This window comes from Gadus macrocephalus, chromosome 4 (genome assembly GCF_031168955.1).
Source record: "Gadus macrocephalus chromosome 4, ASM3116895v1".
NCBI classification, from domain to species: Eukaryota; Metazoa; Chordata; class Actinopteri; order Gadiformes; family Gadidae; genus Gadus; species Gadus macrocephalus.
The window spans coordinates 34569280-34584049 of NC_082385.1; the positions used below are offsets into that span (position 1 = coordinate 34569280).

A 14770-nucleotide genomic window follows, 5' to 3' on the forward strand; every position below is an offset into this window, starting at 1 on the left:
GGTTAAGGGCTAACAGAGGGGGGGTTAAGGGCTACAGCAGGCCGTCCAGGTTGTTCCCAGAGGGGGGGTTAAGGGCTAACAGAGGGGGGGTTAAGGGCTACAGCAGGCCATCCAGGTTGTTCCCAGAGGGGGGGTTAAGGGCTAACAGAGGGGGGGTTAAGGGCTAACAGAGGGGGGGGTTAAGGGCGAACAGAGGGGGGGGGGTTAAGGGCTAACAGAGGGGGGGTTAAGGGCTACAGCAGGCCGTCCAGGTTGTTCCCAGAGGGGGGGTTAAGGGCTAACAGAGGGGGGGTTAAGGGCTACAGCAGGCCGTCCAGGTTGTTCCCAGAGGGGGGGTTAAGGGCTAACAGAGGGGGGGTTAAGGGCTACAGCAGGCTGTTCCCAGAGGGGGGGTTAAGGGCTAACAGAGGGGGGGTTAAGGGCTACAGCAGGCCGTCCAGGTTGTTCCCAGAGGGGGGGTTAAGGGCTAACAGAGGGGGGGTTAAGGGCTACAGCAGGCCGTCCAGGTTGTTCCCAGAGGGGGGGGTTAAGGGCTAACAGAGGGGGGGTTAAGGGCTACAGCAGGCTGTTCCCAGAGGGGGGGTTAAGGGCTAACAGAGGGGGGGTTAAGGGCTACAGCAGGCTGTTCCCAGAGGGGGGGTTAAGGGCTAACAGAGGGGGGGTTAAGGGCTACAGCAGGCCGTCCAGGTTGTTCCCAGAGGGGGGGTTAAGGGCTAACAGAGGGGGGGTTAAGGGCTACAGCAGGTTGTTCCCAGAGGGGGGGTTAAGGGCTAACAGAGGGGGGGTTAAGGGCTACAGCAGGCCGTCCAGGTTGTTCCCAGAGGGGGGGTTAAGGGCTAACAGAGGGGGGGTTAAGGGCTACAGCAGGCCGTCCAGGTTGTTCCCAGAGGGGGGGTTAAGGGCTAACAGAGGGGGGGTTAAGGGCTAACAGAGGGGGGAGTTAAGGGCTAACAGAGGGAGGGTTAAGGGCTACAGCAGGCCGTCCAGGTTGTTCCCAGAGGGGGGGTTAAGGGCTAACAGAGGGAGGGTTAAGGGCTATAGCAGGCCGTCCAGGTTGTTCCCTGCCACCTCAGGGGTCTGGGGGGGCTGGGGGGGGCTGGGGGGGGGGTGGTAGTCCTGCAGGATGGTGACCACGTCATGATGGCCGAAATGCACCGCCTCGTCCATAGGGGTGTTCCCCCACCTGCACACACACACACACACACACACACACACAAGCACAAATGGCAGAAAGTGTAGCATATATGTGTGTGTGTGTGTGTGTGTGTGTGTGTGTGTGTGTGTGTGTGTGTGTGTGTGTGTGTGTGTGTGTGTGTGTGTGTGTGTGTGTACCTGTCTTTAGGGACTGCGTTGACCTTACAGGCCTCCAGGAGGAACCGAACCACCTCAGCATGACCTGAAACGCACACGCACGCACACGAACACACACACACACACACACACACACACACACACACACACACACACACACACAGTTAGAGGTGGCCCAGCCGTCCGCCCTCAGTGAATGACAGGCTCTTGTCAGGGAGCCAGTTTGTGGGCGTCGGCCTCTCCGTGAGTCATTTGATTTCTGACCAATCAGACATCTCTTCCTTGATTGGTTTGGGGAAGCCAACTGGCCTGTCAATCAAAGGTGTTAACCAGTAGCTAGTGTGTTCTGTGATGTGATGTCTCTCTGGGTCATCAGGGTAGTCCTGCCCCACACCTCAACGCTCCCCCCCCCCCCCCCCCCAGTGGGTGGTGGTGGTCTCCCCCCCCCCCAGTGGGGGGTGGTGGTCTCACCCCCCCCCCAGTGGGTGGTCTCACTCTACCTTCGGCTGCCGCCACATGGAGCGCCGTCCGCGAGTCGTAGTCCCTCTGCTCCATATCCATGGAGGACAGCGCAAACCTACACACACACACACACACACACACACACACACACACACACACACACACACACACACACACACACACACACACACACACACACACACACAGTAGGTTAAGGGGAGGTTGGGGCTCTCAGTGCAGTAGGTTAAGGGGAGGTTGTGACTCTCAGTGCAGTAGGTTAAGGGGAGGTTGGGGCTCAGGGCAGTAGGTTAAGGGGAGGTTGTGGCTCTGTGCAGTAGGTTAAGGGGAGGTTGGGGCTCAGGGCAGTAGGTTAAGGGGAGGATGTGGCTCTGTGCAGTAGGTTAAGGGGAGGTTGGGGCTCAGTGCAGTAGGTTAAGGGGAGGTTGTGGCTCAGTGCAGTCGGTTAAGGGGAGGTTGTGGCTCTGTGCAGTAGGTTAAGGGGAGGTTGGGGCTCAGTGCAGTAGGTTAAGGGGAGATTGTGGCTCAGTGCAGTAGGTTAAGGGGAGGTTGGGGCTCAGGGCAGTAGGTTAAGGGGAGGTTGTGGCTCTGTGCAGTAGGTTAAGGGGAGGTTGTGGCTCTGTGCAGTAGGTTAAGGGGAGGTTGGGGCTCAGTGCAGTAGGTTAAGGGGAGGTTGTGGCTCAGTGCAGTCGGTTAAGGGGAGGTTGTGGCTCTGTGCAGTAGGTTAAGGGGAGGTTGGGGCTCAGTGCAGTAGGTTAAGGGGAGGTTGTGGCTCAGTGCAGTAGGTTAAGGGGAGGTTGTGGCTCTGTGCAGTAGGTTAAGGGGAGGTTGGGGCTCAGGGCAGTAGGTTAAGGGGAGGTTGTGGCTCAGTGCAGTAGGTTAAGGGGAGGTTGTGGCTCTCAGTGCAGTAGGTTAAGGGGAGGTTGGGGCTCAGGGCAGTAGGTTAAGGGGAGGTTGTGGCTCAGGGCAGTAGGTTAAGGGGAGGTTGGGGCTCAGTGCAGTAGGTTAAGGGGAGGTTGTGGCTCTCAGTGCAGTAGGTTAAGGGGAGGTTGTGGCTCTCAGTGCAGTAGGTTAAGGGGAGGTTGTGGCTCAGTGCAGTAGGTTAAGGGGAGGTTGTGGCTCTGTGCAGTAGGTTAAGGGGAGGTTGTGGCTCTCACGGCAGTAGGTTAAGGGGAGGTTGGGGCTCAGGGCAGTAGGTTAAGGGGAGGTCTCACCTCCTCAGCGCGGACACGTCTCCAGTGTAGGCAGCAAACAGCAGATTAATCACAGACTTCACCTGCAAACAAACAGCAGTGATCGGATCAATCAGGACGATCAGCCATATGATCAATAACATAGCAACTACAAGAGACAGACAGACAGACAGACAGACAGACACCCACCCTCTGGTCTCCCCCCTCCCTGCGGGGGTCCAGTTTCTTGGCGAAGTGTTTCAGGTTGTCGTAGTTGTGGAAGTTACACAGAGACAGCAGATCCTGAAACCGACCAATCACAGGTTACTACTGACCGACCAATCACACACTACTACTGACCGACCAATCACACACTACTACTGACCAACCAATCACACACTACTACTGTGTAGCATTAATGTTGTCAGAGAAGCTGTAGCCTAGACTTATCAGTGACACTATAGCGTAGCGTTAGCGTTGCGGGTGGAGCTGTAGCCTAGCGTTATCCTTGAGGCTGTAGCATTAGCGTTGTGGGTGGCGCTACAGCGTAGCGTTAGCGTTGTGGGTGGAGCTGTAGCCTAACGTTATCCTTGAGGCTGCAGCGTTAGCGTTGTGGGTGGAGCTGTAGCCTAGCGTTATCCTTGAGGCTGTAGCATTAGCGTTGTGGGTGGCGCTGCAGCGTTAGCGTTGTGGGTGGAGCTGTAGCCTAGCGTTATCCTTGAGGCTGCAGCGTTAGCGTTGTGGGTGGAGCTGTAGCCTAGCGTTATCCTTGAGGCTGTAGCATTAGCGTTGTGGGTGGCGCTGCAGCGTTAGCGTTGTGGGTGGCGCTACAGCGTAGCGTTAGCGTTGTGGGTGGAGCTGTAGCCTAGCGTTATCCTTGAGGCTGTAGCATTAGCGTTGTGGGTGGCGCTGCAGCGTAGCGTTAGCGTTGTGGGTGGAGCTGTAGCCTAGCGTTATCAGTGAGGCTGCAGCGTTAGCGTTGTGGGTGGAGCTGTAGCCTAGCGTTATCCTTGAGGCTGTAGCGTTAGCGTTGTGGGTGGCGCTGCAGCGTAGCGTTAGCGTTGTGGGTGGAGCTGTAGCCTAGCGTTATCCTTGAGGCTGTAGCGTTAGCGTTGTGGGTGGCGCTGCAGCGTTAGCGTTGTGGGTGGAGCTGTAGCCTAGCGTTATCAGTGAGGCTGTAGCGTTAGCGTTGTGGGTGGCGCTGCAGCGTAGCGTTAGCACGGCGGGCTGACGTACGGTGCAGAAGCGGATCCCTCTGACACTGTTGCCCAGCTTGTCCAGCGGGGGCGACCAACACATGACCCCCATCACGTTGGGCACCACCAGCAGGATCCCCCCCGACACCCCAGACTTGGCCGGCAGGCCCACCTGGGGGAGCAGCGCACCGCAGGGGGTTACCACGGTCACAGGGGTTACCACGGTTACAGTGACTACAGTTACCAAGGGTACAGGGTTAGCAATGCTGCCCATGTTTTACCGGGATTATGGAGGTCACAGGGTCACCAAGGTTACAGGGTTACCAAGGTGACAGGGTGACAAGGTTAGAGGGTTACCAAGGTCACCAAGGTTACAGGGTCACCAAGGTTACAGGGTGACAGTGTTACCAAGGTTACAGGGTTACCAAGGCTACAGGGTTACCAAGGTCACCAAGGTTACCAAGGTCACCAAGGTTACAGGGTTACCAAGGTCACCAAGATAACAGGGTTACAGGGTCACCGAGGTTAAAGGGTTACCGGGTGACAAGGTCACCGAGGTGAAAGGGTGACAGGGGTTAGCAGCAGCAGGCTGAGCAGCGGTACTGACGTGGAAGGCGAACTGGCCTGAGAAGTCGTACATGCCACAGGAGTGCATGAGGCTCAGGGTGTTCCGCACCGCCTCCGGGCTCAGGACACGCTCTCCTGTGATTGGACAGAAGCCGCCGTTGGCCAGTGTGGCCGCCATGACGCTAGCGCTCTCACAGGTGACCTCTATGGAGCAGAGCTAGCAGGGAGGAGAGACGTTAGCATTAGCTCAGTGGCTAACTGAACAGCTAGCAGGGAGGAGAGACGTTAGCATAAGGTCACTGGATAACTGAACAGCTAGCAGGGAGGAGAGAATCAACAGCTAACTGAATGGCTAGCTCACTGGCTAATTGAACAGCTAGCAGGAAGGAGAGACGCTAGCATTAGCTCACTGGCTAACTGAACAGCTAGCAGGGAGGAGAGACTCGACAGCTAACTGATAGCTCACTGGCTAACTGAACTTGTTGGCCATTGGATCAAACATTGAAATGACAAGCTAACTCCCAGCTAACTGAAGAGGGAGCTAACAGACAAGCCCTTCGAATACAGAGCTGGACTTATCCCAACCTGGACGACCTGTCGAGCCAGTGCTGTGGTCGCCTCAACAACAGAACAATCAACATCATCCGTTTCTCCCGTCACACGGAAGAGGATCTGTTCATCACTGACCTGGAAGTAGAAATCCAGGATGGAGGTCATGTCCGTTCCCTCGGGGAAACACTGAAAGAAAGAGACGGTGTCAGACTGATAGCCCCCCCCCAGCAGATGGTACAGTCCACTGGCATCACCAGTGGGAGTGTCCACCACTGGTGACCAATGGGTGGATTGTGGAGCGGAGTCTCGTGGTCTCCTACCTTCTTCTCCTTCAGGTAGTAGCCAATAGCAAAGTTGCGGTCTCCTGACTCTCGCTCTGACTGGAACCTGCGAGGGAAACACCGCGGGTTAGGCTCCAGCGGCCGCAGCTCCTCCACTTAGACTGCAACATCACACTCAACGTAATACTGCATGGAGTGCAGTGCTTTAAAAGGAATGCAGTACTCTGTGAGGAGGTTGGTATTGGAGTATATTGTACTCACGTGGCATTGCTGAAGCCTACATACTCATTTCCTGCCAATTTGTTCATGAAGTCCATAACCTAGAGATACAAACCAGATCAACACCAGGTCCACACCAGATCAACACCAGGTCCACACCAGATCAACACCATCATAAATTCAGAATAGTGTTAGTCCATTTTTAGCTTAGAATTAGTGATGTGTAGCAAGCTATTCTAACACACACACACACACACACACACACACACACACACACACACACACACACACACACACACACACACACACACACACACACACACACACACACACACACACACACACACACACACACACACACACACACACACACACACACACACACACATACTCACATAGTCGAACTTCTCAGCGTTGCTCGCTCCGTGCTGTCAACCAGAAATACTCAGTTATAAATGACAAACATTTAGCTAACACATAGCTTATGTATTAGCACTTCAACTGACATCGAGTTGATCAAACAGAGATAGCCAAAACACTACCGTAAGGATTAGGATAGGAATCATGCTGGGATTCATTCAAGGATTTAAGTCTTAACATCAGAGTAGTGACTTATTTGAGATGACCAGGTGAGAGGGTTAGATTATGATTAAACTATGATTAATCTGATTCTTGTGTCTAGTTAAAGTGTTGGTTAGTCAGTCTACTCTATTAGTTAGAGACATACACATCTGGAGGTCCTGTTCTAAACATCTGGTTGATATCTAGTGGATCTGGTTCAGGAGACAGAGTGTTGGTTAGTTGGTTAGTCGACTGTAGAGGTACTAGTTTATATCTAGTGGATCTGGTTCAGGAGACAGAGTGTTGGTTAGTTGGTTAGTCGACTGTAGAGGTACCACTTTATATCTAGTGGATCTGGTTCAGGAGGCAGAGTGTTGGTTAGTTTGTTAGTCGACTGTAGAGGTACTAGTTTATATCTAGTGGATCTGGTTCAGGAGGCAGACTGTTGGTTAGTTAGTTAGTCGACTGTAGAGGTACTAGTTTATATCTAGTGGATCTGGTTCAGGAGGCAGAGTGTTGGTTAGTTAGTTAGTCGACTGTAGAGGAAGCCAACATCACCTGAGACGCTTAGAACTAGCATCTGAGAGGGTCCATAAGAGTTGGTAGCTCTCGGCCCCCGGCCTATGAGATCACAGGGACCACCGCCCGGCCTATCAGATCACAGGGACCACCGCCCGGCCTATCAGAGCACAGGGACCACCGCCCGGCCTATCAGATCACAGGGACCACAGCCCGGCCTATCAGAGCACAGGGACCACCGCCCGGCCTATCAGAGCAAAGGGAACACCGCCCGGCCTATCAGAACACAGGGACCACCGCCCGGCCTATCAGAACACAGGGACCACCACCCGGCCTATCAGAACACAGGGACCACCACCCGGCCTATCAGATCACAGGGACCACCGCCCGGCCTATCAGAACACAGGGACCACCGCCCGGCCTATCAGAGCACAGGGACCACCGCCCGGCCTATCAGAGCACAGGGACCACCGCCGGCCTATCAGAGCACAGGGACCACCGCCGGCCTATCAGATGTCAGCCAGTCCTCCGGTACGGGGGGCTCTGTAGCGTCGGCCCCTAGCTACGTCACCAACCACATCACTAGGGGCCGCTCGGTGGTGATCGGTCGCCGGGGAACGGCTGCAGAAACCGGAGCCGACCGGATGGTGTCTTCATGGAGGCGATGCGACGGATCCGGATCGGAGCGGTCGGGCGCGTGGGCAAGCGACGGCCCCCCTCTCTCTCTCTTAATCCCAGAGAGGATCATCTCTAATCCCCTCCTGGCCTCCGCCAGCCTCGCTCCACGTCCTCTACCCCCCTCCACCAGGCCCGCTACGTCACCCCCAGCCCGCTACGTCACCCCCAGCCCGCTACGTCACTCCACGTCCTCTACCCCCCCCCTCCACCAGGCCCGCTACGTCACTCCACGTCCTCTACCCCCCCCCTCCACCAGGCCCGCTACGTCACTCCACGTCCTCTACCCCCGCCCTCCACCAGGCCCGCTACGTCACTCCCAGCGCCGCTACGTCACTCCCAGCCCGCTACGTCACTCCCAGCCCGCTACGTCGCTACGTCACTCCCAGCGCCGCTACGTCACTCCCAGGTACCTGCTGTATAGCAGAGGTGTGTGTGTGGTGTGCACGTACCTTAATAAGTGACGTGCACACAATGGCTCCGGCGTTCACCATGGGGTTGTGGGGTTTATCTGAAGAACATCAATCACAGCATGACATCACAGCATGACATCACGTAACTTCACAGCATGACATCACATGACATCACAGCATGACATCACAGCATGACATCACAGCATGACATCACAGCATGACATCACAGCATGACATCACATCGTGAGACCAGAGGTGAGACCAGAGGGTGAGTCCAGAGGGTGAGATAAGAGGTGAGACCAGAGGGTGAGACCAGAGGTGAGAACAGAGGGTGAGTCCAGAGGGTGAGACCAGAGGTGAGACCAGAGGGTGAGATAAGAGGTGAGACCAGAGGGTGAGATAAGAGGTGAGACCAGAGGGTGAGACCAGAGGGTGAGACCAGAGACCAGAGGGTGAGACCAGAGACCAGAGGGTGAGACCAGAGGTGAGACCAGAGGGTGAGACCAGAGGGTGAGACTAGAGGGTGAGATAAGAGGTGAAACCAGAGGGAGAGACCAGAGGGTGAGACTAAATGGTGAGACCAGAGGGTGAGACCAGAGACTAAAGGGTGAGACCAGAGGGTGAGACCAGCGGGTGAGACCAGAGGGTGAGATAAGAGGTGAGACCAGAGGGTGAGACCTGAGGGTGAGACCAGAGGGTGAGACCTGAGGGTGAGACCAGAGGGTGAGACCTGAGGGTGAGACCAGAGGTGAGACCAGAGGGTGAGACCAGAGGGTGAGACCAGAGGGTGAGACCAGCGGGGGAGGCCAGAGGGTGAGACTAAATGGTGAGACCAGAGGGTGAGACCAGAGACTAAAGGGTGAGACCAGAGGGTGAGACCAGAGACTAAAGGGTGAGACCAGAGGGTGAGACCAGAGGGTGAGACCAGAGGGTGAGACCAGAGGGTGAGACCTGAGGGTGAGGCCAGAGGGTGAGACCAGAGGGTGAGACCAGCGGGTGAGGCCAGAGGGTGAGACCAGCGGGAGAGACCAGCGGGGGAGGCCAGAGGGTGAGACCAGCGGGAGAGACCAGCGGGGGAGACCAGAGGCTGTCTCACCGTCCTCGTTGAGGAAGAGCTTGTTGAAGCGCAGGCCGCTGGGCTCCTTGCCGATGAAGCGGTGCACGTAGTCGGTGCCGTGGTCGTGCACGGCGATGGCGTACTTCAGCGGCTTCACACACGACTGCAGGCAGAACGGCACCTTGGTGTCCCCCACCGTGTGCCTGGGGGGAGGGGGGGGGGAGGGAGGGGGAGGGAGGGGGAGGGGGGGGGAGGGAGGGGGAGGGAGAGGTCAAACCAGTCGACCTACAGGTGAAGGGTCTCCCCGCCGCCCCCCTCCCCTCTCGGTACCTCAGCCCCACCGCGGCGACCCCACCCAGAGAGGGATCTGGGGTTACGGGGGGTGCGCTGTCGATGGGGGCGGTGTGGATGGGGCATTGTGGGTAATGTAGTACCTCTGTCCGTCTACGGTGCAGAGGGACACGGCCCAGAGGTCGGGGCTGAAGCGGGCCAGCTGGGGGATGTAGTCCGCCACCTAGAGGACAGACGGAGGCTACATCAACGAGGACCGGCTGAGGTGTGAGGGCTGTGATTGGTTGTGGGGGGGGGGGGCGCTGAGGTATGAGGGCTGTGATTGGTTGTGGGGGGGGGGGCGCTGAGGTGTGAGGGCTGTGATTGGTTGTGGGGGGGGGGGGCGCTGAGGTGTGAGGGCTGTGATTGGTTGTGGGGGGGGGGGCGCTAAGGTATGAGGGCTGTGATTGGTTGTGGGGGGGGGGGGCGTTGAGGTATGAGGGCTGTGATTGGTTGTGGGGGGGGGGGCGCTGAGGTATGAGGGCTGTGATTGGTTGTGGGGGGGGGGTGGCGTTGAGGTGTGAGGGCTGTGATTGGTTGTGGGGGGGGGGGGCGCTGAGGTATGAGGGCTGTGATTGGTTGTGGTGGGGGGGGGGGCGCTGAGGTATGAGGGCTGTGATTGGTTGTGGGGGGGGGGCGTTGAGGTATGAGGGCTGTGATTGGTTGTGGGGGGGGGCGTTGAGGTATGAGGGCTGTGATTGGTTGTGGTGTCGGGGGGGGCTCACCTGCCCCCCAGGTATCTTCTTGGCGTTGTGGTAGAGCTCGTCGATGTGCGCGCAGAAGGGCTGGAAGTCCGGGATGACGAACTTCTTGCGGAACGCCTGCGTCAGCAGCACGATGTTACTCTGCACACACCTGGAGCCAGAGGCGTCAGGACCCCCCCCACCAAAGGACCCCCCCACCTGGAGCCAGAGGCGTCAGGACCCCCCCCCACCAAAGGACCCCCCACCTGGAGCCAGAGGCGTCAGGACCCCCCCCCCACAGGACCCCCCCCACCAAAGGACCCCCCACCTGGAGCCAGAGGCGTCAGGACCCCCCCCACAGGACCCCCCCCACCAAAGGACCCCCCACCTGGAGCCAGAGGCGTCAGGACCCCCCCACAGGACCCCCCCCACCAAAGGACCCCCCACCTGGAGCCAGAGGCGTCAGGACCCCCCCCCACAGGACCCCCCCCACCAAAGGACCCCCCCACCTGGAGCCAGAGGCGTCAGGACCCCCCCACAGGACCCCCCCCACCAAAGGACCCCCCACCTGGAGCCAGAGGCGTCAGGACCCCCCCCACAGGACCCCCCCCACCAAAGGACCCCCCCACCTGGAGCCAGAGCGTCAGGACCCCCCCCACAGGACCCCCCCCCACCAAAGGACCCCCCACCTGGAGCCAGAGGCGTCAGGACCCCCCCGCTACCACCCCCCCCCCCGCTGAGCTACAGGGAGTAGAACCCCAGCCCTGCAGTGTTAGTGCCTGTTAGACCTGACTGGGTCTGGGTCTGGGTCTGGGACTGGGTCAGGGTCTGGGTCTGGGTCTTGGTCTGGGTCTGGGTCTGGTGGTCTGGTGGTCTGGGTCTGGGACTGGGTCTGGGTCTGGGTCTGGGTCTGGGACTGGGTCTGGGTCTGGGTCTAGGTCTGGGTCTGGGCAGAGGGTCCGGGTTCGTACTTCTTGAAAAGGTGCCGGTCCAGGGCTCCATCCGACGTGGTCTTCATGATGACCTTCAGCATCTCCATACACTCCTTGAGGCGGGGGTCTCCGGTCCGGAGACCAGTGGCCTTCAAAGCCTAGGGGGGGGGGGGGGGGGGGGACCAGAACACAGTTAGACCCTCTGGACCCTGTTAGACCCTGGACCCTTTTACACCCTGACCCTGAGACCCCGAGACCCTGTTAGACCCTGAGACCCTGTTAGACCCCGAGACCCTGTTAGACCCTGGACCCTGAGACCCCGAGACCCTGTTAGACCCCGAGACCCTGTTAGACCCTGGACCCTGAGACCCCGAGACCCTGTTAGACCCTGAGACCCTGTTGGACCCTGTTAGACCCTGAGACCCTGTTAGACCCCGAGACCCTGTTAGACCCTGAGACCCTGTTAGACCCTGGACCCTGAGACCCCGAGACCCTGTTAGACCCCGAGACCCTGTTGGACCCTGTTAGACCCTGAGACCCTGTTAGACCCCGAGACCCTGTTAGACCCTCTAGACCCTGTTGGACCCTGTTGGACCCTCTAGACCCTACAGACCCTGTTAGACCCTGTTAGACCCTCTAGACCCTGGACCCTGGACCCTGTTGGACCCTCTAGACCCTGTTGGACCCTGTTGGACCCTGTTGGACCCTCTAGACCCTGTTGGACCCTGTTGGACCCTCTAGACCCTGTTGACCCTGTTGGACCCTCTAGACCCTGTTGGACCCTCTAGACCCTGTTGGACCCTGTTGGACCCTCTAGACCCTGTTGGACCCTGTTGGACCCTCTAGACCCTGTTGGACCCTGTTGGACCCTCTAGACCCTGTTGGACCCTGTTGGACCCTGTTGGACCCTCTAGACCCTGTTGGACCCTGTTGGACCCTCTAGACCCTGTTGGACCCTGGAGCCGTACCGTGGTGAACTTGTGGGCGGGGATCCTCTCCTGGCCCTCGGCGATGGTGTAGAACAGGAGGTCCTCCAGGCTGGGCAGGATGCCCGCCTTCCTTCTCCTGCGGACAGAGAGCAGCGCTCAGGAGAACAGGAAGTGGGATCCACTGCACAGGAAGTAGACAAGCAAGGTTCAGCGGAGCCCATTAACCACTTTGGGAAAAGGTTTGGACCATTAAAGAACATTAGCTTTGTGCCAAAGGATACTCGTTTAGAGTCGGGCAAAGACTAGCTGAGTGCCAAATACCACGCTCAGCCAGATGGGAAAGAATGCTAGCCTAATGCTCAGGGATGCTAGCTTAATGCTAAGGGAGGCCAGCTTAAGGATAAGGGAGGCTAGCTTAATGCTAAGGGATGCTAGCTTAATGCTAAGGGATGCTAGCTCAGTGCTCAACAACACCAGTTGAGCGCTGAATAATGCTAGTGTTTTGCTAAACAACATCACATCTCTTACTGGATGCATTGTCATTCCAGGGGTCTATGCTATTGGGGGTCTAGGTGATCAAATAGTCCCAGTACTTTTCCAGCAGTTCCTACAGTAGAGGAAGGTTAGATGGATCGCCCGCGGTAGGAATACCAGACCCAGACCCCTGCAGCAGCCTGGACCAGAACCGTTCCTCTTGAAGAGGAGTTCAAGGCCATGGGAAAATGGACCGATGGTTTGTGGTCGGAATACTCTCGGAATGATCCATGATGGTTTCTAGAACCAGTACTACGATGTTTGACCTCTGAGTCACCAAGCGGAGGTCGTCTCCAATATGTTAGCTGACATTCCGGTCTGGGATTCCAAGGAGCGCCGGAACATCTAGAGGAGGCCGGCACAAGGGATCATCTAGTGCCTGTTTGGGTTCCTCCAATCCGATGGGCGCAGTGCATCATGGGAGATTAATCACCCAGTGCATCATGGGAAATGAATCATGCAGTGCATCATGGGAGATGAATCCTGCAGTGCATCATGGGAGATGAATCCTGCAGTGCATCATGGGAGATGAATCCTGCAGTGCATCATGGGAGATGAATCCTGCAGTGCATCATGGGAGATTAATCCTGCACTGCTGATCCATCTGATTGGTCATTATAAGCCTATGACAGCTGTCCTGTTACCTGGTTGGTTACAAACCTACAGGAGGCTAAAGGGGGGGGGGGGGAGAACGAATAAAGGTCAAATAAACACATACTTACAAATGCAAAGCAAGCAGACCCACAGGGAGGGAGAGAGAGAGACAGACAGACAGACAGACAGACACAGACAGACAGACAGACAGACAGACAGACAGACAGACAGACGGTGTGCACAGTCGCACACAATGATGATTTAGTCTCAACAGAACACTCCCCAAAAAAAACAACAACTTCAATTGGATCAAAAAAACGAAAAGGTGGTTGGGGGGGGGGTGTACGGGCCGGGGTAATGGTGGTGGGGGTGGTGTTGGGGATTGGGGGTGGTGGTGGGGGTCGGCAGCCAACCAGGCTATTGCCGGCCCCCCCCCCCCCGAGCCGTCCTACCGGACACATTCACCGGAACATGCCTACCAGACAGATGGAAACCAGCCGTCTGACCCCCGGCTACCCAGAGACACAACGTCAGATATATATATATATATATATATATATATATATATATATATATATATATATATATATATATATATATTTATGATATCCATAATATGAGCTATCCCATGATGGAGGACCGTAGATGACCTACTTCTCCGCGGCCGAGTCCTTGCTCGTCTCACCGCCGCCGTCGCTCTTGGAGCAGAGGGCTCTGGTCTGCGTGTGTACGGCCGGGTGCGGGGGCCGGGCGGCCGGGGTTCGGTGGAGGCTCCAGGGGGCCGGAGCAGGTGCCCAGCTGCCCCGGTTCGGCAGCCTCCCCGCCGGCCACTCGCTGCTGAGACATCGCGCTGTGCTCCCCCCCGCCACGCAGGACAAGGGCCGCTTAAGGTTGGACTGGAACACGTCTGTGAGCCCCGACAAAGAACGCAGATGTAACATTTCGATCTGAATTATCTTAATTATCTGAATTAACGCTATTCTCAGCGACCCGGTCGGATGGAGTGATGCGAAACGAGCGTCGCGTAACGGTTTCCTCTGATTGACTCGCAGTCTACTGGTCCCGCCCACTGCGCTCCTGCTGCAAATTCTATTGGCTACTGACAGTGTGGCTGCTCTCCTGATTTGCTCGTGAAGCTGTCAGTCATCCGAACAGCTCAGGTTTGTTTTCAGCAGCTCTAAAACACGGGGGCGTGTCAGAGAGCATCTCATCATATACTTAACATGAGAATAATGATAACAGTAGCCCAGTAACAAGAATAATGCTAATTATTGCAACTGTAATAGAATAGGATGAATAATCCGACGCATTCACCTGGAAAGCCAGGTGAATGCGTCGACACCGCCTGGTGTCGCCACCAGATGGCGGTGTTGTGTTAGTTTGATTCAACCGAGATCGCGAAAGCCCTCCCGATTCAGGTGCTGGACGTAATTAAGTGAAATAATAAGCGAGTTTCAAATCAAGCATGCGTTGCGTTGCCTCCCATAACATTATGCACTCTGGGATCAAAACGTCAGAAATGCTAGTGATAACTTCCCTATGCGACATATGACATGACTTTAAAAACTCGCGGGAGCCCCCTCCGTCTCATGTCTCAAATAAATGCGGACATAAGACACTCCCCTCATCATATCAAAACGTTGCCCTGGTTGGTTGGAATTGCCACGTAGAATTCCCCACGTGAGAAATGACGTAGCCTAACTCCGTTCAAAGAGGCGTGCCCTCTCCCAAACAATGCTTTTTCAAACTAGGAGAAGTGCACCTT

The 14770-nt window shown here is 56.7% G+C and overlaps 1 protein-coding gene across 1 annotated transcript; it reads right to left on the minus strand.

Annotated features, from left to right (window-relative positions):
• Positions 1–1020: 1020 nt before the first annotated feature.
• LOC132456561 (glutaminase kidney isoform, mitochondrial-like) lies at positions 1021–14077 on the minus strand. Its single transcript, XM_060050951.1, has 18 exons — positions 13660–14077; positions 11917–12013; positions 10988–11106; positions 10059–10188; positions 9438–9517; positions 9043–9206; positions 7986–8044; positions 6174–6206; positions 5821–5879; positions 5599–5665; positions 5414–5464; positions 4767–4943; positions 4200–4331; positions 3174–3266; positions 3006–3067; positions 1812–1888; positions 1333–1396; positions 1021–1183 (listed from the first exon to the last, which is right to left on the minus strand). Exons 1-18 carry the CDS (start codon positions 13944–13946, stop codon positions 1036–1038), a joined length of 1899 nt encoding a protein of 632 aa, XP_059906934.1. The 5' UTR covers positions 13947–14077; the 3' UTR covers positions 1021–1035.
• Between the last annotated feature and the right edge of the window lie 693 nt (positions 14078–14770).

Bases quoted from the DNA above. Each gene is read 5' to 3' on its own strand.
- LOC132456561 (XM_060050951.1), bottom strand. From the start codon at position 13,946: ATGTTACATCTGCGTTCTTTGTCGGGGCTCACAGACGTGTTCCAGTCC. The intron at 10,189-10,987 runs GTACGAACCCGG...CTCTGGCTCCAG, and splicing joins GACCGGCACCTTTTCAAGAA to GTGTGTGCAGAGTAACATCG. The intron at 5,880-6,173 runs GTGAGTATGTGT...TTGTATCTCTAG, and splicing joins ACGCTGAGAAGTTCGACTAT to GTTATGGACTTCATGAACAA.